Source organism: Hetaerina americana, unplaced genomic scaffold (genome assembly GCF_022747635.1).
Source record: "Hetaerina americana unplaced genomic scaffold, ioHetAmer1.1.p SCAF_17, whole genome shotgun sequence".
Classification (NCBI taxonomy): domain Eukaryota; kingdom Metazoa; phylum Arthropoda; class Insecta; order Odonata; family Calopterygidae; genus Hetaerina; species Hetaerina americana.
The window spans coordinates 508,697-536,168 of NW_027286730.1; the positions used below are offsets into that span (position 1 = coordinate 508,697).

At 35.5% G+C, this 27,472-nt stretch overlaps 1 protein-coding gene across 1 annotated transcript in view; it reads left to right on the top strand.

The window, feature by feature from the left end:
• Positions 1 to 27,472, top strand: part of LOC139687149 (lysosomal alpha-mannosidase-like) — a 54,923-nt gene that overhangs the window by 684 nt on the left and 26,767 nt on the right. The window contains exons 2-7 of the mRNA XM_071584282.1: positions 742 to 844; positions 10,536 to 10,617; positions 12,987 to 13,171; positions 13,428 to 13,634; positions 22,982 to 23,118; positions 25,183 to 25,316. Coding sequence (XP_071440383.1) covers positions 742 to 844; positions 10,536 to 10,617; positions 12,987 to 13,171; positions 13,428 to 13,634; positions 22,982 to 23,118; positions 25,183 to 25,316 — 848 coding nt within the window. The remainder of the gene's footprint in view (positions 1 to 741; positions 845 to 10,535; positions 10,618 to 12,986; positions 13,172 to 13,427; positions 13,635 to 22,981; positions 23,119 to 25,182; positions 25,317 to 27,472) is intronic.

Below are 27,472 nucleotides of genomic sequence, written 5' to 3' on the forward strand. Positions count from 1 at the left end.
AGGATTCTCCCAATCTCTTAATAATTGTGGGGAATGGAGCTAAGGGTAGCATAAAACAACCCCAGAAATTTCTATTGCACCAATAGGTTTATGGATTGGTCAATCGAATCATGCAGTTATGTTTACATTTATAATCTATTTCAGTTTTAGAATTCTTGATGTAATATAGTTACCTACCGACTCCTAAAATCAAGGTATGATGTATTAAGGGATTGTGGTAGACTACTGTCTAGAGGACCCAACCTCCTTTCCCAGGAAAGCCTCTCTGATCACCATCAGCTCCACCCAAGCTATTTGATTTTTTGGGTATGAGATCTTTCTGGGAAACCATAACCAGCACATGGAAAGGAAATGGCCCTACTACCCTGATGTGTGAATTCCACGGGCGAATGGGCTTAGTATTGGGTGAACTCTGCCATCACCTCCCAAACTGACCTTCAGGTTGATTACCGTGTTTATTGTTAACGATGAATTAGACAGTGTAAAATGAGTTAATTTTTATAGGAGGGACCCATCTTTTGACTATATATTAACCATACTTAAAAGATGCATTGATTGTCTTATGGCATCCTGAAGTCCTTCTGTATTGCCCTTGCCTTATTTCATTATCAAGCTCCAAGAATAAAAACCTCAGTTTAATCTAATCATAGATTCTGGAACTGAAGATTACTCTTTTTGATGAATAGCTGTGAGCTTATACTTCATGTTGAAAATGGGTCCCTTAACTTTTTATTTTGTTAGGCATGCCCCAAAGGAGTGCCTGGAATGATAAATGTGCATCTTATTGCACATACACATGATGATTTAGGATGGCTGAAGACTGTGGACCAGTATTATTTTGGTTGTAAGTTTTAAAGCTTCTATCTCTACATTACAAAAATATTAATTTAATAGTTCCTTTGTTCTTCAGAACTTTTTTGGGAAAATGTTATTGGCATCTTTCTTCTATAGCTGGATTATAATTCATTTAATATACCTCCTGTAAATCTATTGCAACAATTAGGTACTTTGTTAAAGAAAGTTTACAGAAAAGGATTTTTGTATGTTTAGGGAAAGATGGTAAAAAGTAAGCATCGCAATTTATCAAAATATAAATTGTTGAGAAAGTTTTATTGATTTCAATATTCTAAAGTATCCTTGATAGAGTTGCACTTAAAATATCATGTTATGATGCTATCAGCATTTATTTGGGACCTCAAGTATGTGTTTTTTCAAGCCTCAAGTTATTTTGAGTTGTGGGTATTTAGGCGATTCACTTAAAGATATTATTGATGCATGGTAATGGATGTTATGAATATAATTTTCCATATGGATGGTAAAGACTTTTTGGGCCATCTAAAAAAATATAATTTTTGCCGTGAGTTAATGCTAATCCAAATGACCGTTCCTACAGAAACCATAGCAAGTTTTACTCTTTGAACTAATTGTAGAGAAAGAGTAATTATTCACCCAATTTGTTTCCCTGTAAGATTTTACTAGTTGCTATTGTTGATCTATTCATGTTGCATTGATGGTAATTGGTATGAATGGTTTTATTTTTTGGAAAATTACAAAACTAAGTTGTGCTTTTGTGGATCCTTAGCAATGTTATAGATAAGACTATTTCAATGGATACAGGACATTGATTGCTATTAGTGGTCTTGAAAAGATTGTAGAAAAAAATCATTAACTAGCATAATTTAATTCAGAAAAAAATCTTTGTAGCATTTAAAGTATGACGATCTCACTTTTTTGTTGGATAATGCATTTGGAAAAGTCTAGCAGTTATCTCTCTTTTTCACCATGCATAATTTCACCTTTCCATCTTGAAGCAACATGTTTTTCATGGTAGGCATTGTGCATCTGATCTTTCTCTCCACAGTGTTTCCTTTCCCAGAGCTTATGAGCAAAAAGCTCCAGTATAGTCCAGGTGATAAGATCCTGCCAATTGTTCTTGAAACTTGTTCGTTCTTTCGAGTAATAGTCAAATTTAGGCCCCCAATATCTGGAGGCCCTTACAGAGAATGAAAAATAGTAAACCAGGTAAATGGACTCATGGATATTCTGATCCCTAGCTTCCGCAGCATCGGCTCTGTTTTCGATCCTAATTGTGGCAATCATTTTTTTGCTGCTGCATTTTCATCATAAATTTGACATTTTGCAGAGAATTTTAGTTACTGAATACTATATTTTAAATCTCCTTGGTAGTATTTCTATAATAGCTGAGATTGAGGTCTCCCAGGAGAAGTATAAGGTACAGAGTGCTCAGAAATACTTGTGTTAGAAAATTTTAACTCATGAACTGTTTTGCTATAGGCATGTTGATAATGAACTAGCATTGACAAATGTTTACTTCTGTATGTAATTGAAATAATATCTCAAAGATTTATTTATCTATGGGAATAAACCTAATACAAAAAGAAAGGCAAAAACATAGATTAGTTCCACAATTATAAGAAATTATAAATACAGGTAAAAATTACATAAAGATATAGGCTTGTTATTGAGAATTAACATATGCTTTAGAATTTTAGAAGAATCTTGATTTGCAATGCATGAAAGACATTTTTAGATGGTATACAGGCATGCATGCGTACCTAGTTAGATTAATTAATGTAGACAAAATATCAATATTAAATTATATTCCAAATGAAAAAATAGAAACAGAACATAAGGAATATAATATTTTTTTCAGGCAAGATGATGCTACAAAATGATACATGTTTGTAGTAGTCAATAAATAGACCATTGTGGCATCAGTTAAGAAAATTTACCCAATGGGGATTAAGAACAACTTATTAACATGTACATATGTCCACACAACAATGATTAGTTTTCTAAAATTCTTTGGGTATTTTTAATAAAGTTTTTGTAAGGGATCCTGATGAGATAGAAAATAGGTATATATAATCACAACTGTTGGCCTCTCTCATAATCTGACTTAGGGGCGAGTAATAAGAGTAATTTTGTACATGATATCTGATTTCAAAGAGTGTAGAGGTAACAATTCATGAAATCTATAAAGATCTTTGTGGAAATTGAATTTGAATGCAATTTGTGCACAATTTTTCTTTGAACACATTCGATTATATGCATATGGAGTGTGTAGTAAGGTTATCAAACAGTAGAGCAGTATTCACTGAGTGACCTAACTAATGAGATGAACAGAACTTTAAATGACTCTCTCTATATGATTGAAGTTTTTACAGTATCAGAAGGTAAATCCAAGCTATTTGTATACTTTAGTTTGAACATAGTAATAATGTTGATGGAATGTTAACTGTGAGTCAAAATAACTCCTAGGTCTTTTATATTTGTGAATCAGGCCATAGGATAAGTGCTCAGTCTATATTCATGATGCTGTGGGCTCCTTTTCTGGCTGAGTGTTACATCATAGCATTTTTTAATTGAAAGTTATGCTCACATCAGATTTTAAGCCTATAAAGGAAGTTTTTCAGAGTTAGGTGATCATCAATTGATTGAACTCTTATAAAAAATTTAAGTCATTGGAGTGCAAAAGGTAATAAATTCTATCCCAGATGAGGGCATGGAGGATGATGGAAAAAACGTGAAATGGTTGGAAAAAAGCAGATGTTTTAGCCATGATAGGAGAGGAGAGTAGCTCATGCAACAAAAAATGGAAGTGGGGCATATTAAGTGGTAATGGATTGTGGAAAACTGCAATGCAGAGGGGGATGTTGTGCTAACAGAATAGTGGTGGGAAGAGGATAAGCATATTGGACTGAATGAAAGAAGGCAGGAATTATTTGAATAAGAAGAATGGTTTATTGTGATGCAGGTTTCTGGGTATTTATTTAATTTTGTGTTAATTTGGACTTGTAGCAGTGTTAACGTAATGGATCCATCTAAAACCTACCTAGACTGGTAGGCTACTCTTAATAATAATAAATTCTATCCATTGAATGCAATTATGAGTGTTGACTTGGGCCTATTATTGTTGGATAAGCTAATTTCGGCATTAGGTTTATCTCCAATCCTCTAATCTACAATCAATTCTGAAGTTGTTTGCTATATCAATGGCTCATTTCTGAAAGCTGTAACTCATTTGGAATCAGTCTTAGATGTATTACTTATGTCCAAAACAACATATTGTGTGATGAAGGCAGAGGACAAGTAGTGTACCATTTATGACGCTCCGCATGCAATATATGTGCAAATTACATGCATGTGCAAATAAACTTTTTGCTTTAAGGTGTCAGCCTTTACAATGAGCCATTTTCCTTAATAATGAATCCTATATCTTCAAAATTATCAAGGACACATCAAATTGCAAATGTCATAAAAAAACATCTGGTTCTGGGAAATTTCCTGTATCATATTCTTCAAAGAAATTGTTAATATCTCACTAATTATTGTAAGTAACATGCAGACATTATGATCATTATTGAGTTTGCTAAGTAATCATTAAAAAAAGGAGAGAGTTGATGACAGACATATTAAGTGATGATATCAGGAAAATATTGGAATATTTGAAATAAAGCATTGCAATGATATTTGGAGTATGGTAGAGTAGTGGGCACTATCAGGGTTTTGTCACTTCAATATGGACTAAGGAAGTAACTTCTGACCACATACAATATGTGGGTTCTTCAATAAGTCCTTAGAAAATCCTAGAGATGGCACTCGTAGGATTGAAAAAGGTTTGCTATAATTAAGCCTTACCTCTCTCTAGACTGCTTTTAAAGTTTCAGCTCTATCCATCTCATGGTTTCATTTTCCTAGTCAGTTGAAGCAACAAACTTTCATTTATTTAGAAAGGTGGGACAAAATGAGCTTCGTGTGGTGATTAAACACTTCTATTGAAAAGGCATTACAAAGAAAGACATGAAAGATGAGTTGGATGAAGCTCATGTCACACCTGCTCCTACTATGAGAACTCGCAATCCTGACAAATTTCTGCGTTACATAACTCTGGACAAAATGTGCATAGATACATGTACGTCCACTTTTACACTCCAGTAACAAAGGATTAGTCAAAGCAGTGGTTTCTCTAGGCAATCTGGCTCAAAAGAAGGCGAATACATTGAAATCAGCCGACATGGCAATGGTCACGGTTTATTGAGATGCACACAGAATCATCTACATTGATTAGTAGCAAAATAGACAAACAATAAATGGAGAGTATTATGCATTGTTATTGTATTGATTGAGCGCAGAAATCAAGAAAAAACTTAATGTGGTGAAGAAAAACATTCTCCTCAATCAAGATAATGCATAGGTGCATAGTCACCTGATTGACTGATGACTATCAAGCACGAAAAACTAGCTCAACCGTAAACTACTGGTATTCATATCCATCAAGGAGGTCATTGTCAACTTAGATGCCAGTTTTGAAAACCATCCGAAATATTAATTTTTGGATGGCTTAAAAAAATTAGGGAAACTTTGGGAAGATGGTATTGAACTAAAAGGAGATAACAATGAAAAAAAATCCACTCAAAGTAATTTTCTTTGCAATATAGTACAAAAACTGAATTTGGGTTAGGTGTGTTCATCCTTCTATATTTAAATGAAGATTATCACGAAGAACTTGATCCTTTGTTACATTTTTTACTTGGTAAATATAAATTTGCAAGTAGCCTCTGTTTCATAATATTAATCATTGAAGTAGTTTATTTTTAGAAAATAAGTGGAAAATTCACTGAACCAATCAATTATAAAGTTGCTTAAAACCAATATGCACTATAAGCAAAGGAATATACTGTGTAGTGGTGGCCTTTATATCTCTGAATTAGATATTTGAAATTGTTTAAACTCGGCCATAGTTATCTCTTGTATAAATAACATCTGAGAGAAGATTGCATACAAGGAGTAATTTTTCATCCAAGCTAATAAGCTAAGTACTTAGTGCTATCCTCCCATGGACTACAACATGATGTGGTGGAAGGGCTTGTGCATTCCAAAGACGCCTACAGCTGTGCTGGCAGGAGCAATGATAATTTCTCCTGGTAGGGTCACCCATGCCAGATAGTAGGTCAAAGATTACGAGCCAGACGATAGGTTGTCCACGCAGTATCTGTTCCTCAGTGAGGTGGCTGCAAAGGCATCTGACCACACCAGGGCCGTTGAGTGATGGTGTCATGTTAAAAACAATATTTAGGAGTGCACTTGGAAACCACCTCAATTATTTATCCTATGATTTTTATGATGGACAGTATAGAGAAAATGAGTCCTGGTAACTAAGGGAGTCAACCCGATCTGCCATGTATCTTGCCTAGCAGCAAGAGAAGCAACACTTCTGCGCTCATCATCTCACGAAACCCTTTCAAGATAAAACCACAGAAGTAGCCAGGAAGACGTAGAACAAGAAGACCCAATAATTTAGAATAGGGACTCGTTAGGATATGAATGTTAGGACAATGTTGAGGACAAGAAAATAGTGAATATAAAGCAAGACGTGGGCAGAGGAAATAAAGATATTTAATGTCTATGCAAGGTGAGATTGGAGGATAACAGGGATTACTGGAGTGATAGTTATAGAGTAATATTCAGTGGAGGGGACGATAGCCAGGAAGGGGTACCATAATATTGAATTAATAGGTAAGGAGAAGCTTAGTCAACATAGAGCAAGCAATGGATAGAATATTACTAGTAGGGATAAAAGCAGAACCAATGAACTTGGTCATTGTTTAAGTATACATGCTGCAAAGCAATCATAAGGAGGAAGAAGTCGATAGGATATACGCTCAGTTATTGAACATAATCGCTAGTTTTCCTTCAAGGTAACATTTGATAGTGATCGGGGATTGAAGTGAGATGGTCGGCAAAGAAAGAGATGGTGAAGAGGTGGTACTATGAGGTACTATGGTTTAGGTATGAGGAAAGACTGTGAGGCGGAAACAATTGAATTGTGCAGGAGATAGGGCTTAGCCATCACAAACACTTGGTTTATACACCACAAAAGGCAAGGGTATGCATGGAAAATGCCAGGTGACTCAGAATAGTATCAGATTATATTATGGTTAGGTACAGATTAAGAAACAGGGTGATCAATTTGCATAGTTTCCCAGGAGCAGTTGCGGTCATTGATCACAATTTAGTACTCGTGGAGTGTAGCATCCAATTCAAAAAGATAAGGTAGGTGCGGTGGGTTAGGAAATGGAATTTAGATGCATTCTGTTCACTGAGAAAACCTCCAATTTTACACCCAAAAGTAAACAATATTGAATAGGATTTCTGCATTAAAAAATATTAAAATGTAAAGTTATGCCACCAGTTTTTCAATTTTGATTAACCCTTTAGCTGTTGCAGCTTGATCGTATTCTTTGTGTGTGGTAGAAAAGTGACAGACAATGTCCCTATCTTCTACAGTTTAAGGCAAAGCAAGTAGAAGATCTTTTAATAATTCCTAGGGTACCGTTTCAGTTCTTGAATTACAAGGGACCCCCTTAATTGTAACGTAGGCCTCTAGGGAGTTGATAGTATTGCTAGGCAGGGATTATAAGTACGAGGGTGGTCTGAAAAGTTTCGGACCTAACAAAGATACCAGACATTTTTTCTGAAATTCTCTGGGGTCGAAAACTTTTCAGACCACCCTGGTATAGCATGACTTAACATTTAAGAGAGAAAGGCAATGTGATGTAATTGCTCTCATTTCATCGAAAAATTCCCACTGTAAATGCCCACCATACTAGGGTTCGATGCAGCCACCTTGTTGAGGAACAGACACTGCATGGACCTTTCAGATGACTTATGTCCTTCATTCTATCAGAATTGGGTGGCCTTCCCAGGGGTAAATTTCATAGCTGTCACAAGGTTAGCTCTTTGATTACCAGAATATTCAATTCCCTACTCTATGCCAAGATCATAGTGAACAGGGTGGGATAACTACTCAAGGCCTAAAAATTTAAAGATAATAAGATTCAGGCTTGAAAGGTGGTTGTAGTAAGAAATTAGAGAAGAATTTCACTTTGCCTCTTGATCTCAGACCTAGGTTTTGATGCTGATAGCTCCTTTCTCTGCATGTGATTTTATTGTGATAGATTTAATTAATTTCTGTGAATCAAAATACCACACATATCAGTCAAAACTTTCAGAGATTTCAGAAGCCTACAGTAAGTGTATAGCTTAGGTACTTTCATCAAATTAGTATGCACGTTTAAAATTGCTCAAATTTCTCCTTATTTAGGAGGAATACCGAAGTTGCTTCTGCAAAGGAATTTGAATGGCTCAAATGTATTTTTTTAAGTGTAGATTGCATATTTTACCCTGTTCTTTAAGTGAAATTACAGCTGCTGGAAAGTTCAACATAATTACTAAACAAATAAATTTTGCAAATCATTTCCATAGTCGACCATGAATAAAATGGTAGAAATGAAAATTATGTTAATGAATAAATTGTTAATGTTAATGAAAAAATTGTTAAAATCATGCTGGATTTTTTAATTAATCTATTGGTACTTTAAAAACAATAAACAATAATTTGTTGAATTATATGGGGATCGAGATGGTGCGGGGGCTAACATACTGGCTTCCCACCCAGAGGGCCCGGGCTCAAATCCTGGCGGTGTTGAATATTTTTCAGAGGTATCTCGATCCCTACTTGAGGTGCTTTGTGAAGGACACATTGAGTGAGTACACCGTCCGTCGGATGGGACGTTAAGCTGCGGACCCCTTGGCGCCTTTCGTAAAGAGTAGGCTAATGCCGACGCCGGGTTTCTCTCCACCCTTCATCCTTTCCTGTCCATCCCCTATGGCACAAATGACCTTAGCTGTCGGTCGCCTCCCCTAAAAACTACTACTACTTGAATTATGATACTCGTACAGTAGAGTGAAAGCAGATAAAATGAATAGAAGAATGAAGAATTGATTCAAAATGAAATGATCCTGAAGTAGCGAATACAGTTTTTACCAGGAGAACAATTTTTATTTGGTATTATAGAACATACTACCTTGATCAAAAAGTTCCCGGAATAACCACCGTGTGGCGCTCCCATCGTTCCGATTTGAGTTCTGTTTTTTTTGTTAAATTGGTACATCTGTTGTTGATATTCCCTTTAAATCTTAGTGTCATAACTTGACATTTGCAAAAGTTACGTAGCCAAGAGTACATCTATCTCTGTGTGTGTTGGCGATTTTTTACAATTTCAGAAATGGATTTAAATTTGCAACAACGAACTTGTATTAAATTTTGCGTAAAAAACGGATTTAGTGGCGCACGGACGTTGGAAATGTTGGAAAAGTGTTTCGGCAACGATTCTCTAAAAAAAACGGTCGTTTACCAGTGGCACGAGCGGTTCAGAAGTGGTCGTGAGTCAATCGAAGATGATGAACGCAGTGGCAGACCATCGACATCGAAAGTCGGTGAAAAAATTGATAAACTAAAAGAAATGTTGGTCAATAACCGCAAATTAACCATCAGAGAAATAGCGGAGGACTTGAACATTGCCTATGGATCCGCCCAAGACATTGTGGTTAATGATTTGGGTTTCCGTCGTGTAGCAGCAAAGTTGGTTCCAAAAGACCTCAATTTCATGCAAAAAAGAGACCGTGTTGACGTCGCAAAAGACATGATTTGCGAGGCTGAACCCGATCCCACATTCATCAAAAGGATCATTACTGGAGACGAGACGTGGGTTTATGAGTACGACACGCAATCCAGACATCAGGCAAGTGAATGGCGTTCACCAAATGAGCCGAGACCAAAAAAACCACGTCGTTTTCAGTCAAAAAAGAAGGCAATGCTGACGGTTTTCATGGATTACAACGGTGTAGTGCATCATGAATTTTTGCCAGAAGGCCAGACAGTAAACAAAGAGTATTATTTGGGCGTTATGAGACGTTTGCGTGAAGCAATTCGCCGAAAGAGACCAGAAATGTGGGCAGAAAACTCGTGGATTTTGCACCATGATAACGCACCGTCGCACAGTGCTATCATTATTCGTAATTTTTTGACGAAAAATGCAACAAATACCATCCAACAGCCACCGAATTCACCTGATTTGGCTCCCTGTGACTTCTTTCTGTTCAATCGAGTTAAAAAACCATTACGGGGAACGCGTTTTAGCAGCCGAGAGGAAGTAATGGAAAAATCGCAGGAAGCACTGATGGACATACCGAAAACCGAATATAAAAAATGTTTCGAGGATTGGATCAAGCGCTGGCATAAGTGTGTTGCAGTCGATGGGGATTACTTTGAAGGGGACAATATAGATTTAGATGAATAAACTTGTATTTTTAATTTTCTGAATAAATTCCGGGAAATTTTTGATCAAGGTAGTAATTACATTTAACCCTATACCAGGAGGTGAGATATTTTTGATTTTACTTTGCTTTTGCAGATATCTTTTTGTAATGATGGCAGCTCAAAGAAATTATTTCACAATGCATTCTCTTATTACTACTGCTGTAAACAACCATGGTTCTTTTCAGTTTTATTGTGTCACTACAAGTTGGTATTTTTGGCTTGCTGATGCAATTAATTATTTGGACAATCAGCGAGTAATTGTTTCTGATGATAAGCACATCATATTTAGTAGAATTGGAGAAGTGTTATTTGTTTTTCCTCTTTGAAAGTCCAGTTAAATCTTTTTCAGCTCATTCAAGTACCTACAAAGCTGGTGTGCAGTATATTTTGGATTCTGTTATCCAAGCCTTGGTTCTTGATCGAAATAAAAAGTAGGTATTGGTTCCTTTGCAGTTCTATTATTAATATTGGTAATCTACCAGTTAAAGTAGATTTTGGATGGACACAAGCTACCAAATGGTGCTAAGACAATTCCCTTGACCATTTAAGCAAAAAAAAACTTGACATCCAGCATTAAAATAAGCCCCCCTTCAATTCTGAATACTTCCTTCCTCTGTTCCATCCAACATGCCTATTCTATACCTACACCTTACTCATTTACCTAACATTCACCTGTGTATCACAGTCTTCAAGTAACCACTACCAATCATAATGCTCTGCATCCATCTTTCCTTTTTTGGCCACCTTTCCCTTTTTTTTTGAAATAGGAATTAACACTGGTGTGACAAAGTCTTCCTGCCATATTCTGCTCCCATAAATGCTACAAATTAATCCATAAAAACTCCCCCTCTCACCTTTTCCTAAACCTTTAAGTGGAAATGTTGTCCAACCTCACAGCATTATTTGATTTCAATTTCCTTATTGCCCTTTCTATCTTGACATTGGGTAAGCCTAGGACTAAGCTATCCTCATCTGCATCATATATATGTGTAACCTTCCATGCAAAATTTCTTTTCCAAATAGTTCTGCGATATATTTCTTCCATCTCTCTTGGATATTTGTAAAAATCCTACCGCTCCCAAATTACCCAACTATCTCAATTACCACAATTGACCTTGGCTCTTGGCCAACCCCCCTAATAATGACTACTAACATGAAGGATGGACTATTAATAATGGCATTATGTTACGTGAACTATGTTGCAACCATGGTTGAGAACTAATAAAGCCGTGTGAAAAAGTACAAATTTTGTTTTATTTAGTGCAGTAAAGATGGCAATGGCGAAAAAGTATACTGCATCCCTTCTAACCCTGTGACTCCTCCCCCCCAATCTTTTAAAAAGCATTGCTAGTGGTGGATAACTCATGGTTCTTAGTAAAATTGCTTTTATGGAATACATTGTGCCACATAATTATGACACAACCTGGGATGGTAGGCCATAGAAAATGGAAGCATTAATATAGGATTGAAATATTACATAACTTTCAATTTTGTAATTATACATGATATCAGTGAAATAATCCAAGTACTGAATTATATTATCAGGTTGGATAAGAATGAAATAATTTTATACACTAACAACCAATGAATTCAAGGATTTGTGAGTCTCTTACACAGCTCATGATTTCAACAGAGAGAAGGATACATGAGCATATGAAGGCCAACCTACCATTTCTTTCTTTATATTTTGATGGCTGGTGTCTTGGCATACCCTGCCACAAGCCCCTGTGATAGACTTGCCCAACATACTTTTGGCAGTTGATCTTTTATTTAAATTCCAAGAAAACCATTTCAGAGGTCAGGTTTTTGTCTAATATTTTATTTATTTACAGTCTAACTAGAGGATGACTACAATGTCTCTTTAACATGACCATTTTACACATCTTAAAGTCTTTAGATGAAATACTTTATTAGGAACTGGAAATCATCACTGAAATTTTCTCCCCGATCCACAATGATACTTTATCTTGTCTCACACTTGTTTCACCTCCCCTATATTCTTTTCCAAAGCCTTCAACCCCTGTCATACCTGCTGTCTCCCTCCTACTTCCCATCTGATTCTCTCCCCCTCCATGGCTCCTCCCTCCAGGAAAAATCCTTTGAAAGCACTCGCATGAAATTTGCATTCTGTACAAGAATGTATGCCAAATTCTTGATGGGAACTGTAAAATTAACTTTAAGCTTTTAGGGTATTAGCTATCAACACATACAACTACTGCAAAATAAGATGCTATACTAACCTATATAATAATGTACTGATAAAATGTGCCTTTTAGAATTTTAAACTTAAGCCTTATAAGTGATGAACATCTAAACATGTTTTTGCATATACAGACTCTTCATCCTCACTTGCACTGAGCATAATGTGAGAAAATGTGAATAGATATCATAAAAATGAAAAATTATTATGCAAAGTATTTGTTCAGTATAGAGTGAATGTTCAATATTTGTATATTTAGAGGGTTTCACAACATTTTTTCTCCAACCCCCCTGAACTTTACCTTAAATCAATACCAAGCTTCTCTATCTTTCTCCACATTTCAAATGTTGGTTTCTTTAAATACCCTGCCTCATGCAGCTCTTTGGATAATATCAGCATGTATGATGACACTTTGTTTTAATGGGAATTTTGTTTTATCTAAATTTAAAGATAGCTTTGTCTAGAGTTTGGTTTTAATACACATTTTTATTTAATATCATATTTATTTGGTCTTACATAATATGTATTTATTTATGTCTGGTTACTAGTAATGGAAATATGGCTTTGAAAACGGATCTAAGTAATTAATTTTAATTTTAGGTTTATATATGTGGAGACAGCTTTCTTTTGGAATTGGTGGATGAAGCAGCATAATTCTGTTCGCCACCAAGTAAAAATGCTAGTCAATTCTGGGCAACTGGAATTTGTTGGTGGAGGTTGGAGTATGAATGATGAAGCTGTTACAAACTATATGTCAACAATTGATCAAATGACCTGGGGTTTCAGGTATATTAGTTCTTTATGTTTGTATGTAAACAAAGACAATTAAAGTGCATGCCTCTCATTTGAAAATACCTCTTCAAACTAATTCTTTCATTTTCAGTGAATTACTCAGATGAGTATCATTGATTAAATGTCTTAACTGAATGAAGTGATTGTATTCATAATAGTTAGTATATAGTTGTACCAAAGCAAAGTAAGGATTTTTACATGACTTGGTAGTTGAATTTGTCTAAATGCCTAAACGCTGTTCAATTTTCTGGAAGCTTAATGACACTTTTGGCGAATGTGGTAGACCTAAAGTAGGATGGCAAATTGATCCATTTGGACATTCTCGAGACATGGCCTCCACATTTGCTCTTATGGGAATGGATGGTCTTTTCATTGGAAGGCTTGATTATTTGGATAAAGAAAATAGATTAAATTCCAAGTCTGCAGAAATGGTGTGGAAAGGAAGCCCCAATATAGGTATGAAAACATTTTATTTAAAATTAAATATGTTCAACTACATATTTAAATAGACTCTTTCTCATTGATACTCTGGATTGTATGATTGCAATACCAAATATTCATCATATATTTCTTTAAGCAGCGTCTTCTTTAGAAAATGTGACAAATGTATTACTCCTATGAATTTTTGAATACCTATACACAGTGTACTTGTTGTATTTTAGTATAAGTTTTGTGGGTTCCTCTGAATTTAATAAGTTCTGGCAATTTGATGTTTTGTAACTACGACCTCAGAATCTCTCTTGTGGTAGATGTGCATTATAGTTTGCTGCCATATAGTTTAAAACTACAATATTCATTACATGACAGTATTATTTGTATAATTTCACATTAGTTATTGCTTGTTTACATGCTTTTATACTCTTATCTCTTAGTAATTCCTCGAGGTCTTAATTGTTAGTGAAAGTATAAAATATGTTCATGCTAATGCTGCCTGAAAAAAATTTGGTATCACTTAGTGGTAAATAGAACTCAGTGATAATTTTATTTTTCCAATATTTACTATTAATGTAAAACATATTGATGCAATATCAATGTGGCAATTATTTTTACTTATGCTGCATTACTGTATGTTGACCATACTGAATATATTGAGCATTATCTACTTCAGTTATATTTATCAGTGCAGGTAATTTTATGTTGGCAATACAGTAAGCCCCTTGATAATGAGGTAATTGGATGTGGAAGTTTCTACATGAGGATTAAAACAAAGAAAGTGAAACAGGTTTAAAAAAAAAGTTCATATGATACTTTTTGGAACCAATGTGGTTTGCTGCACTGTTTTTAAGTGTTATTACTATCAGAAATGTGAAGAGAACTTCAGCAGAAATGATAGAAAATGCCATAGTTTGAGCTGGTTTTCAGATAACCTTTTACTCATGACAATTTTATAAATATAATACTCAATTCATTGGGTAATAAGAACTGCCAAAAGTAATACTTGTAAAAGTGGTGAATAAATTAAAATTTTTTCTTTGAAAACATATTGGTGATTAGTATAAAGTACATAACTGAAAAACTAATTGATAAGCACAACTTAATGCATGCACATAGCATTATGCAGATTCTGCATGAGACGGTGGCATATCATAATTATATGTTTGATTTAAGTATTCATCCAGTGATATTTGCACAATAGCTCTTTATTTCTACTGTTTAAACCATTTCATGCAAAAAAAGCATCATTGACAGCTCTGAACACCTATGTAAAAATTAAAGAGTTTGGGTCTTATGCCTCAAAACCTGCTAATGCTCCATCTGTAGTTTGAAAGCATTCTACCATCTGTTTAGTCTTGAATGTGTTCATAGTTTTTGATGCCTCTGCTTCCTGTCTCAGAAATTTTACCTTACTCAATTTTATCTTTCAGTTTCATCAGGTCTTCATTTTAAATTTCTTTTGTATCCATTTCTAATAATATTTACGATTTCATGTGCTTCAAAATTTAATTCTAGCATCCTGCCCATATCAGAATTGATTGATCATTGATAACCTTTTGTTCTTCAAGTCCTGGTTACATCTATGAAAGTCTCAGTACATCGTACAGCCATGTAAATGCCCCCATCTACATGTACCATCATCCGTAATGGATTAGTGCCACCGTCAACTGTGAAGTCATTAAACTATGCTGGCAATCCGCATAGGAGGTCCAAAGTATGATATAGCATAGCAATGCTATGAGACTGTAGATCTGTGCAACTGTGGATCCATGTGACTTGGATTTTTATTAGTTTGGGAATTACTTGATTCTCATTGTTAATGACATCATAATACATTGTTCATATTTCTCCCATTGTGTATCAAATACAGTGGGTCCTTACTTATATGAGTTTGCAATATGATGAATTTGCTTTTCTATACATAAATTTAATGAAGAAACTTCTGGTTCACTTCACAACTGAAAGCTCACATTATGGCAGCTTACATGCTTTTAAATTTGTTATCTTACAGCATTTTGTGAGTTCCGGAAGCAGTTTTTCTGCTTGTGCAGATCAAGAGTGGTAAAACACTGTGGGGGCCAGTGACACATTTACTACAGCATTTTGGGTACCCAATTTAGGTATCTCATGGGTAAACAAAAGATTTTCAGTTTCTGCTTTGCCAGTACCACTTTAATACTTAGTGCCCCTCTTTTTTCTTCTTTGCAATGGTGGCATTTCTTTCATTTTACAGCCAGGTTCTCATTAGTGGATAATTTCGTGTGCATCTGTAAATTCACAGCATTGTAGCATCTAACCTGGAGTGGGGAATATAGTGGACTACAAAGGGTAGATGACTGGCACAGGTGAGGTTGTAATCAGTTAATCTACTGAAGAGTGAATAAAGTCTTAGAAACTTGTAATTTTCCACCGAATTAAGTCTCTGGAAAATCACGAACTCATTTAATATGGGCATCAAACAATTCCAAAAAGTGAAGCCTGAAAGTGTGAAGTATGCCTTAGAAGTTTATTTTTTTTATTAAAAAAGCAATTGTACTGTCCACAACATGATTTTATTTGAATCACTCAACATTTTTCAACTCTTAAAGTCATTTTCAGGAGACAACTAATTTATGGTGATGTACGTATATAGATACCTTCTAGGAAAGGGAAAATGTACATTATTGATCTCATTTCTTTAATTTACTTTTGTATCCTCCTTTCTCTCCATGTTATGATGGCTACTAATGAACATTTTTGTCTGTTTACAAAGCCTTGACGAATTCTCACTCTAATAGTAGTACCTCAGATGACCCATCAAAAATACAATAAGTTTATGCAGAGTGTTTACAATCTGCTCTTTTGAAAAGTTGTAGGCATTCTTAAGAAAATTCTCTTTCAAAAATTGAGTGTTTCTTATTCAGAATGTTCAATTATCTTCTGTTGAACATCTCTCACTATATAAGGCTACATAGGCCTATACAGTGTAAAAGTTCTCTTCAAAATATTCCCCAGAGTTAAATATATTCATTCCGCTGCACCTTTCATAGATTATGTGTTTTTTTCAAGTTTCATTTACCGAAATCATTTGCCTCCTCCCATCTTGAACAAATTGCATAATATATCTCTGTCAGAATTCTGTATACCGTGTTGTGTATTAAATATTTAAGCTTAACCATACACAGTTAAACACGTAAATAAAGAAACCCCTGAATCAACCCTTTTGCTGCAGTTTACTCTTTGGAATCGTACTTCTCACATGCAGTGAAAATGTAGGGTAAAGTATTTCTGTAACCTTAATTAGTGGGGGATCGAGATGGTGCGGGGGCTAACGTACTGGCTTCCCACCCTGAGGGTGTGGGTTCAAATCCCGGCAGTGTTGAATATTTTTCAGAGGTATCTCGATCCCTACTTGAGGTGCTTTGTGGAGGTCACTTTGAGTGAGTACGGCATCCGTCGGATGGGACGTTAAGCTGCGGACCCCTTGGTGCCTTTCGTAAAGAGTAGGCTAATGCCGACGCCGGGTTTCTCTCCACCCTTCATCCTTTCCTGTCCATCCCCTATGGCACAAATGACCTTAGCTGTCGGTCGCCTCCCCTAAAAACTACTACTACTACCTTAATTAGTCCCAAAGTAATAAAATTATTATTATTAAGTTATCTACCAGTTAAGGTAGGTTTTGGATGGACACAGCTACCAAATAAATATTTTGTTTCTCCTGGCAAAACACAATTCAACACCATACTCTGAAACAGGCCCCTCTTCATCTCGTTATACTTCCTTCTTCCCTTCATTCTGTCCAACATCCCAATCCTGTTTCAGCCCTTTCCATTTTTTGCCTTGCATTCTTCCCTCTATTAGTCTTCAATGCCCCACTGCCAATCAGTATGCTTTTCATTGATTTTTCCTGCCTCCTTAATATTTCTCTTCACAATCCTCTTTTCTTGCCAACTATACCCAACACCTCATTTGTTTTCCTTTCTGTCCACTTCACCTTCTTGATCTTTCTCCACATCTACATTTCAAAAGTCTTCAGTCTATGCCTATCACCTTGCTTCAGTTACCATGTATCCGATCCATATGAAACTATGCTCCACATCAAAGTTTTGACAAGCCTTTTCTTAACATCCTTAGTCAAGGTCCCTGTCATCAATTGCCTCCTCCTAGTGAAAGCCTCTTTGCCTAGGGCAATACTTCTCCTTACGTCCCTACTACTTGGGCCATTTTGGTCCTTCAAACTTCCTAGATACCACCTGCTCTAGTTTTTGTCCTCCTATGTTAACCTTAAGCTTAGCCTTTTTTTCCTGGAAAACTGTATAAACTTTGTTTCATTTATTTGTCTCATCCCACACCTATACTACTGAATTTAGAATTCTCTCAGCAATTCTTGCAACCCCTTCACTGACTGAAGAACTAGAGCTTTTGTCATCAGCTAACAAAATTGATTTTACAAATTCCCCGCTGACTTTCATTCTTATCTCCAGTTCTTCCCATGCCCCTTTAATCATTTCCTTCACATACTATAGTATATAGAACTAGTTCTATACTATACTATAGTATGCATAGAACTAGTATAGTTCTATGCATACTATAGTATAGTATGCATAGAACAACACCATTGATAATGGTGCCTCTGCCTCAAACCTCTTCTTAACACTGCCCTTCCGGACCCTCCAATCTACGTCTATCCTCCTGCTTCAATGACCACGCCATACATACCGCCATACATCCTTCATGCCGTACATAGCTACACTCCATATCAAGGTTTTTACAAGTCTTTTCTTAATATCCTTACTCAACGTCCCTGTCATCAACACCCTCCTCCTTGTGAAAGCCTCTTTGCCTAGCGCAATTCTTCTCCTTACATCCCTACTCTTTGGCCATGTTGGTTCAAAACACTTCCGAGGTACGTTAACTCTTCTACCTGCTCTAGTTTTTGCCCTCCTATTTTAATGTTTAGCTTAGCCTTTTTCTTCCTAGAAAATCGCATAGCATTAATATTGATTCTCATCCCATATCTGTGGGTCGCGGTAGTCCAGGGGGTAGAGCATTGGACTACTGACCAGAGATTCCCGGGCAAGGCACTCTGGGCACTTGCAGATTCACCCAAGCTATGTGATTTTTTGGGTACCAGATCTTCCTGGGAAACCATAACCGACACAGGGAAAGTAACTGGCCTCCCTACCCTGATGTGTGAATTTCACATGCTGTCGGACGTAGTACTGGGTAAACTCTACCATCACCTACCAAACCGACATTCGGATTACTGTGTTTGTGGTTTATCCCATATCTGTCACACTAAAATACTAATTCACTCAGCAATGCTTGCAACCCCTTGGCTGACTGACTCACTAAAGCTTGGTCATCAGCGAGCCTGACTGATTTTACGAATTCCCCACCAACACTAATTCCTACCTCCAGTTCTTCCCATGCCTCTTTAATCATTTCCTCTACATATAGGTTGAACAGCAACGGTGATAATGGGCAACCCTGCCTTAACCCTCTTTCTCACCCTGCCAATCCAAACTCTTGTTCCCCCCTCGCACTTGAGCAGTCTGAGATATGTACTGGTCACGGATTGGTCTCCTGTCCCTCCAATCTATTCCTATTTTCTGCAATATACGGGAGAATTTTTCCCAATCACTCCATTAAATGCCCTTTAAAAATCTGCAAAACAGGCACATACTTCCTGATTATATTCTATATTCCACTCGAATAGTGGTCTCATTACTGCAATGGCATCACCCATGCCTCTCCCCTTCCTAAACCTAAACTGATCATCCCCTAAGTAATTAATATTTTTTTAACTTTTTATTTACCCAGAGATCACAATACAAAAATACCAGGTGGGTGGTGTATGTACATGATATAAGGCACGTCAAAAAGGAGCAAAGACACAACTTAATTAAGATACAGAAAAAAAGAAATGGCGCTCACAGTTACATAATATTTGGCGCAAACCCGTGAACATCAGCTGTAGTATGCACATGAAATATCAATTCAGAAAAATCATTGATCACCAATATGAATCAGACCATGATCATTGCTATAAACTAAGAGTATGAACATACTGGTCGGGAATATTGTTGAGATATTCATCGACCAAGTAGAACATACTATGCTGTCGGTATATTTTTAATTTATGCCTGAATGCAGCAGTTCCCCTTGTATCCTTGATACTTTTGGGTAGTTTGTTATATAATCTGATGCCTATTTCATTGGGTCCTAATTTCAATGCTTTAGTTCTTATACTCCCATAGTGGGTGTCGTGTCTTTCCCTGATGTAATGATGATGATAGGCAGAGTTAACAGAATAGTTGCAAATGTTATTTTTTATATGCAGAATTAAAAACATAATGTAGATGCATGGGAGTGGTAGAAAATTTAATTCATGGAAAATAGGCCATGATGGAGCATTCTGAGGTTTCCCAGTTATTATTCTAACAGCTTTCTTTTGCATTTTAAAGATGTTAGAGAAATAGCAGCTGATCCCCATGATATTATACTTTAGGTTATATTTAAATAAATTTACCCATAATATAAATTAAGTAGTACAGTTTTACTTGTAGTTTCATTCAGGTGTCTTAATAAATAGCAAGTTGAACTGACCTTCTGTTGAAGGGCTATTACATGCGTATCCTAAGAAGTATTTACACCCAGAGAAATACCTAGAAATTTACATTCCATCACATTCTCAATTGATTGGTCATTAATTTATACCTGCAGATCATCTATCACATTCTTATTGCTTGTAAAGTATACTATTATACTTTTATTTACATTTAAGTCTAGACAGTTGTCTGTACACCACTTGTTCATTGCAAGTGTAACAAACTTTGATTTTTCCACAAGGCTGGGATATGTTTGTGTTGATATTATTACATTAGTGTCATCAGTATACAACACTTCATCATCATTTTCCCAGCTGTCTATCGTTTTGTGGATGATCCTGAGAACCACTTTAGCTGAATACTAAATCAAACTTATTTTTCTGTAGTCCTTACATGATATAGCCTTTACCTTTTCAGAATAGGAAGTAACACTGATCTCGCAACATCTTCCGACCAGATTCCTTCCACATAGATGCTATGAATCAGTCTTTATATGTAGACTCCTCCTCCCATATTTTCCTAAACCTTAAAGCAGTTCTGCAGGAATGCTGTCCACTTCCATGGGCTTATTTGATTTCATCTCCCTAAATTTCTCATCATCGAGTATACCTGGACCCAAGCTATCTTCGTCTATGTCATATTCTCTGTCTATGTCTAAGCTTTTTGGCCTAAGTTCTTTACCATACAGTTCATCTGTACATACCTTTCATTTTTCTTGGATCTTTTCTGTTTCAATTATTATCTTATCTGACTTATCTATAACTGTTAGCATAGATCTTCCTTTCTTCCTTCCCAACAGTATTTTAACCTACCTCTAAAATGTGCAATTCCACCCTTCCTCTGCCAACTTTCCATATCTTTATGCTGTTGCCTTGACCACACTTCTTTTGCTTTATTTTTTACCTGTCTCAATTTATTCTTTAACTCTTTGTTCTTCCTTTTGCCCAATGCTCTGTTAAAATTCTTCTGTTTCCTTCTCTCATCTATCTTTCAAAACATCTTAACTGTGATCCGTGGTTTTCTTGTCCTTCTCCTAGCAACAATTTCTATGGTTTCTTTTGCTGCTGTCAATACCCATTTTTTATATTTCCATTTTTCCTAGATAGTACTCATCTCTTTTTTCTTGTCCATGATTTTCTCCATGGTTTGCTGATACTCCTTCTGTATAAGTCCAATTAATTCTCCTACATTCCATTCACTAACCTTCCTCTCTGCTATATCTTTTGGGATTGGGCACTACTCTCTATGAGAACTAAATTGTGATCTGAGTCTGCATTCCCTCCCAAAAAACTGCACTGTTCTTAAATCTTAGCCTAACCATAATATAATCTAACTGATTCCATTCTGAGTCGCCTGGTATTTTCCATGTATACCTATGCCTTTTTTGGTGTCTAAACCAAGTGTTGTTTATGATTAATCCCTGTCTCCTGCAGAACTCAATTGCTTTCTCCCCACAGTAATTCCTCATACCTCTACTGTAATTGTCAACCCCATCACCATCTCTTCCTTTGCCTACCATTGCATTGCAATCCCCCATCACTATCTAATGTTTCTCTACAGGAACACATGTGACTATGTTCTCTAACTGATTGTATACTCTATGGACTTATACCTTCTTATGATTGCTTTGTGGTATATAGTTCATTGGTTCTGCTATTACCTCTGCTAGTAATAGTCTATCCATTGCTTGCTCTATGTTGACTAAGCGTCTTCCTACCTTGTTATTCAATATTAAGGCAACCCCTTCCTGACTCTCATCCCCGCCACTGAATATTACTCTATTACTATCACTTCACTAATCCCCACTATCCATCCACCCACACCTTGTATAGACCTAAAATATCTGTCTTTTCTTTCCATCTCTCAATTTATAGTCTCTAATTTACCTGCCCTTAACATTGTGCTAACTTTCCAAGTTCCTAATCTAACCAATTCGATCTACTTCTTCTGCATCTCCGGTGCTGCTGCTGTCAGTTTTGCTTTGAATGAGTTATGTGACATGACAACTATGTAAGTGATGCCTCTCTTGCTGCCAGGAACAACTCATGGCTGACTAGGTCAACTCCCTTAGTTACGAGGACTCATTTCCTCTCTACTGTCCATCATTAAAATTATAGGATAAATAATTGAGGTTGTTTCCTGTCGCCTTTTCCATTAGAAGTTTTAATGTGACACCATCACTTAATGGCCACCCCACTGGTTTCAGATGGTTTTGCAACTGCCTCACTGAGGTACAGATGCTGTGTGAACTACTTTTTGTCTGGCTTTAACTGTCAACCTGGCATGGGTGACCCTGCCAGGAGCAATTATCATTGTTGTGGCCAGCACAGCTCTAGAGGTCATCAGATTGCATAAACCCCTCCACCACATCAAGGTTGTAGTCTATTAGAGGGAATAATAAAATAATATATGAAATAAAAACATGGAATAAATAAAAATAATCAAGATTCACTGCTTGTTTAATGGAAAATTTTTAATAATTTAATTTAACTAATATAATTTTTTCAAAATTTCAAAGTATGATGGAGCACCACAGAGAGGATGAAAAGGTATGTCCACAGCATCCTACCATGCAGATGTACTAGGTACACTCACAGAAGTGAAAGGGTTAATACTTTTTTCTTTTGCACAAACGATGAAATGTTACAAGTCGAAATCATGATTAAATAAAGCAAACATCATAAATCTCCTCCCTAGTATTAGGCTTACTCAATCCTTTTCCATGTGGTCAGCATGAAAACACCTGAGGCTCTCACTGTTGGGATTCATTTATTTTAGGAAGGAAGTCCTGGTTATTCACAGGAGTGCTATATAACCATTATCAACCACCTCCTGGCTTCTGCTTTGATCTTCTTTGTGATGATGAGCCCATAATAGATGACAAACATAGTCCAGAATATAATTTGGATGATAAGGTATGAATTCCTAAAGTTAAATTGCAACCGCTTTTGCTTAGAGTTCTTAAATGTGCACTTTCTTAAATATTTGTATTATGATTCAGATTCAAATTATAGCAATATGTTAATGAATCAAAGCTTTACATATTCAATATTTTTATTTATTCACTTTTGAATGTTGGTTTCTTTTGTATATGCATATTTTCAGATTTTTGTTTGATTTTTCTCATAATTTGAAATATTGAATTTTACCTAGTGAAACTTTTGTATTATTGAGTATACATAATAATATAAAGTGTTTAGCCTTATTTTTAATTTTTAAGCTATCATATATATAATGTTTGCATGGTGAATCATGGTCAATGAAGATGTTTAATAATTTTATTTGGTGGTGCTGTGATTTGAGTATGTTCCTGTGGTAGATAAATTTTTTTTCTGTGACTACACTAGTAATTTTGGTAACTGACAAACATGTCAGTCACTGTATTGACTCTTTTGGCTCACTAATGGCATGACCAGATGAAAAATGTTTGCTTTGAATAATCCATGTTGGATATCACGAAAAAGTTCTTAGTATATGACTGGAGCTGACCATAACCTTAGTAAATTCCATGAAACTGTGGGAGATGCTGTGATAGTAATTTTTAATGGAGTCATCCACTAATATGCATTTCAAAATTTCAGAGTTTAAGAGGATGCCTGGCTAACTGGCTAAAGCACTTGGCCGGACATCAAGGGATCCGGGTTCAAATCCTTGTCAAGGCAAATGATTTTTACGCTCTGAAATTGTTGCATTGCATAACCTTAATATTTTGAAAAGCTACTTAAGTGATCAAAAACTATGATTCTATACACACATTTCTTTTCACAATTTCAAGTTAACTCAGTAAATCTTCCCATATATTTATGGCTAAATTATTTGGAACCTTCTGGTGAAATTGAGCTACTTGAAAAGGAGATGAAATGGAAAATATAAAGTTCATTCTTGGATTGCCAAATCTTGGACCTAATTTTTATTTCAAGATTATTACTTTAAATGGATGGTAAAATGGGTTGCAAACAATGACTAGCTATAAAGTGATACATTGGCTCTTTACAATAAATGGCATCAATGGTATAAATAAAGGGAAATAATTACTTTATCACTAGATGCAACATGATGAATACTTAAGACATTATAATATACACTGTCTTGATACACTTATGCTGTCTCCTACACTTTTCTGATTCACTGATACGATTTCATTAGTAATACTTTGGTTTCTCAGTCTGTAAATAATGAGACACTAAAATGGTTCAGAATTTTGTTCCAGCAACGGTAGTGAAAACGTGTTTTACCGAAAAAATGGTCATATCTAATGAAATTGGGCGGGCAAGGGTACACATTTTCTTAGTGAAATCACATTGTATGAATTTGTGCTATATGAGGGCTTACTGTAGGAGCCCGGGGTAGGTTTTGACCAGATGCTTTTAACATTTTAAACATGGATTAAATTATACAATTTGCTTTTTAGGACAATCATTAATCAAAACGTTTGAGCTAACTTATATGTTGTTTCATATTGCCACACTCTGCTAAGCTTTGTAATAAACTTATTAAAATATCAGGAATTGACACCAGCTTGAAATTCACATAATGGATAAAAGTAGCATACATATTTACAATCACAAATTTTAGCATAATTCTCATACCCTCTGTGAGATTGGAACTTAAAAAATACTCAGAAATATGTGAATTAACTTATGTGAAATTTGAAAAGCTCCCATTTTTTTGTTTTCTTAATGCTTTACATACTACTCTTTTACATGATAATTCTTTTCCTCTACTTTTACGCTGTGGGTACTATGACTGCTTTTGGATGTGTGTGTGAATATCCTGTACGACTGCTGCAATAGGTGTCAAAATTCATTGTTTATGTTCAAACTGAATCAGCATATTATGCTACTGATAACGTTGCTGTTACAATGGGAGGAGACTTTAATTACTTAGATTCCAACTCATGATTTACAAATTTGGATAAACTTATTAGGTAAATACATATTATGTTTCTCTTACATATTTACTAGTTTTATCGCCCGTAGGTGAAAACATTCCTCGCATATGCAGTAAACCAGTCAGGTCATTATGCAACAAATAATATTGTGATGACTATGGGTGAAGATTTCCAATACCAGGATGCCAATATGTGGTTCACAAACTTGGACAAACTAATTAGGTAAGATTAAATCATAAATATTGCCATTAGGTGAGTGGCAAAAATTGCTACGTAAAGTGTTGGCATGTTGAATTTTAAAAGATGTTGCCGGAAAAATTAGCAACATAGAATTTAGAAGCATGTATAATTTTTTCTAAATTAAAAGCATCTAATGTATTGTCAAGATGTTTTTACCTAATATGACTATATTATTCATCTCTGATGTTATTTCTGGTTTCTCCCAATATTTGATTTGGACTTTGGGCTACAATTTTCCAGCTACATTTATCAAGTCCAGCTCAGATTGTGGAGTTTGAATGTACACACTATTATTATTCATATACACACTATTCTTTCATTTTGTCATAAGTATTACCAAAATCAAAGATACTCCCTTTTTTGTTTGAGCTGGTGTAATGTTTATCTGGATATATCAATAGAAGAGAATATGCTGCACAAATAGTCCCCCTTGCGTCTTGATGACAGTACCGATAGCCTGGAAAACCATGGAACTTTTGTCGAACAGGAATATAGGGAATCGGTAAATTTTAGCAAATTAGCTAAAAATCTGGATAAATGATGTTTACACCAATGCCTTTGGGTTTGCTGGAACATTGTGATACACTGACATTCCTGATGCGATAACTAATAGAGGAAATTTGGGTTTAGTCTATAGGTAATTGATTCATATTTTCCAGAATTATCCAGGTATAAGGTAGCTCTTCATCAAATTAGGTCACTGAGGTGACCTATAAAGATAATGAAAGAAAGGAAACGAGAGGCTGCTTTGAAAGTGAGACCATCAAAGGAAGAAAAATAAACTTCTCTTTCTACTGTAAAAAGGGGTGGAGTGGTTTGAGGCATCACTTTGTGTGCGAAGCGATCCGTATCAGAAAAGAAAATACTTTGTTCTTCTACATATATTTTTTTATCCATGACCTAGGTTTTCACTTGCAAAGTGATGATGATGACTTAGTAAGTCGAAACCTAGGTCGTGAATATTAAAATACATATGGAAGAACAAAGTATTTTCTTTTCCAGTATAAAGGGTTGTTGCTTGGTGAACCCTGCTCATATATAGGGGCTGGAAATTTGTGTGAGCTTGTGCATTATCATTGGCTGTGTAGAATATGTGACTTTTCTTATAATATGCAAAGATGCACAATGTTTAATGGCAACATATTATATTTTTTATGCCAGAGGTCTGGCAAAAATAGATTTTTCCCTAATTTTTCCTGATATTTTGAAGAAGTTGTTTAGATCCAGACATTTTCTTGATTTTCCTAAATTAGTGATCACCTTATTGAGGTGAAAGTGGAAATGCTTCCTAAATGTAATTTGTTATTTTCATTAATGAATTGATTATGTCCACTGTCAAGAAAATTAGTAAACATATTATAATTTTTGGTCTTGGCAATACCTAAAATTTATGGGATACAATATTTTGAATTTCTGAATTTAGTTTTCAATTCAGTGAAATTTGCTGCCGATTTCCGATTTTAATCCCCAAGTTAGGTTTTTTTGAACGGTATAATAATAATAACTTTATTCATTTTGAAAAATGGTACAACCATTGTAAATATCATCAGTATAAATATTACTTAATATATAAACATAAGTTCTTAAATGTGATGAAGATCGTCACAGAAGAATTCATCCAAAGAGTTAAGTGGGTGAGCAAGTAACCAGGTGTATACCCTATTCTTGAAACTCTGCATTCAGTCCAATTTCAACTGAGTAGGCTAATAGTTATACAGTCGTATGTTCATATTATGAAATGTGTTATAAGTTGATGATAATCTACAATAAGTAGCATTCAGATTCGATTTACCTCTTGTGGGGTATGGATGTGAGATCTTAATTGGCAAACTTCTAGATTAACTTTCACATGATTCAGACTCTAAAGATATGTAAATTAAATACAGTCATGATTCCATATCTAATAAAAAAAGGTTTGCAGGAATCACATGGTGGCATATTAGCAAGAGAGTGAATTGTTCTCTTTTGTAGTAGAAAAATTTGTTTAACATGTGGGGAATGACCCCATAACTCAACACCACAATTCAAATGGCATTGAAAGAAGGCATGAATAAGTGTTAAAAGATACTCATTTGGAAGGAGAAAGTTGAGCTTTCTTAACATATAAACAGCTTTACTCAGTTTGTAACAGATCAGAC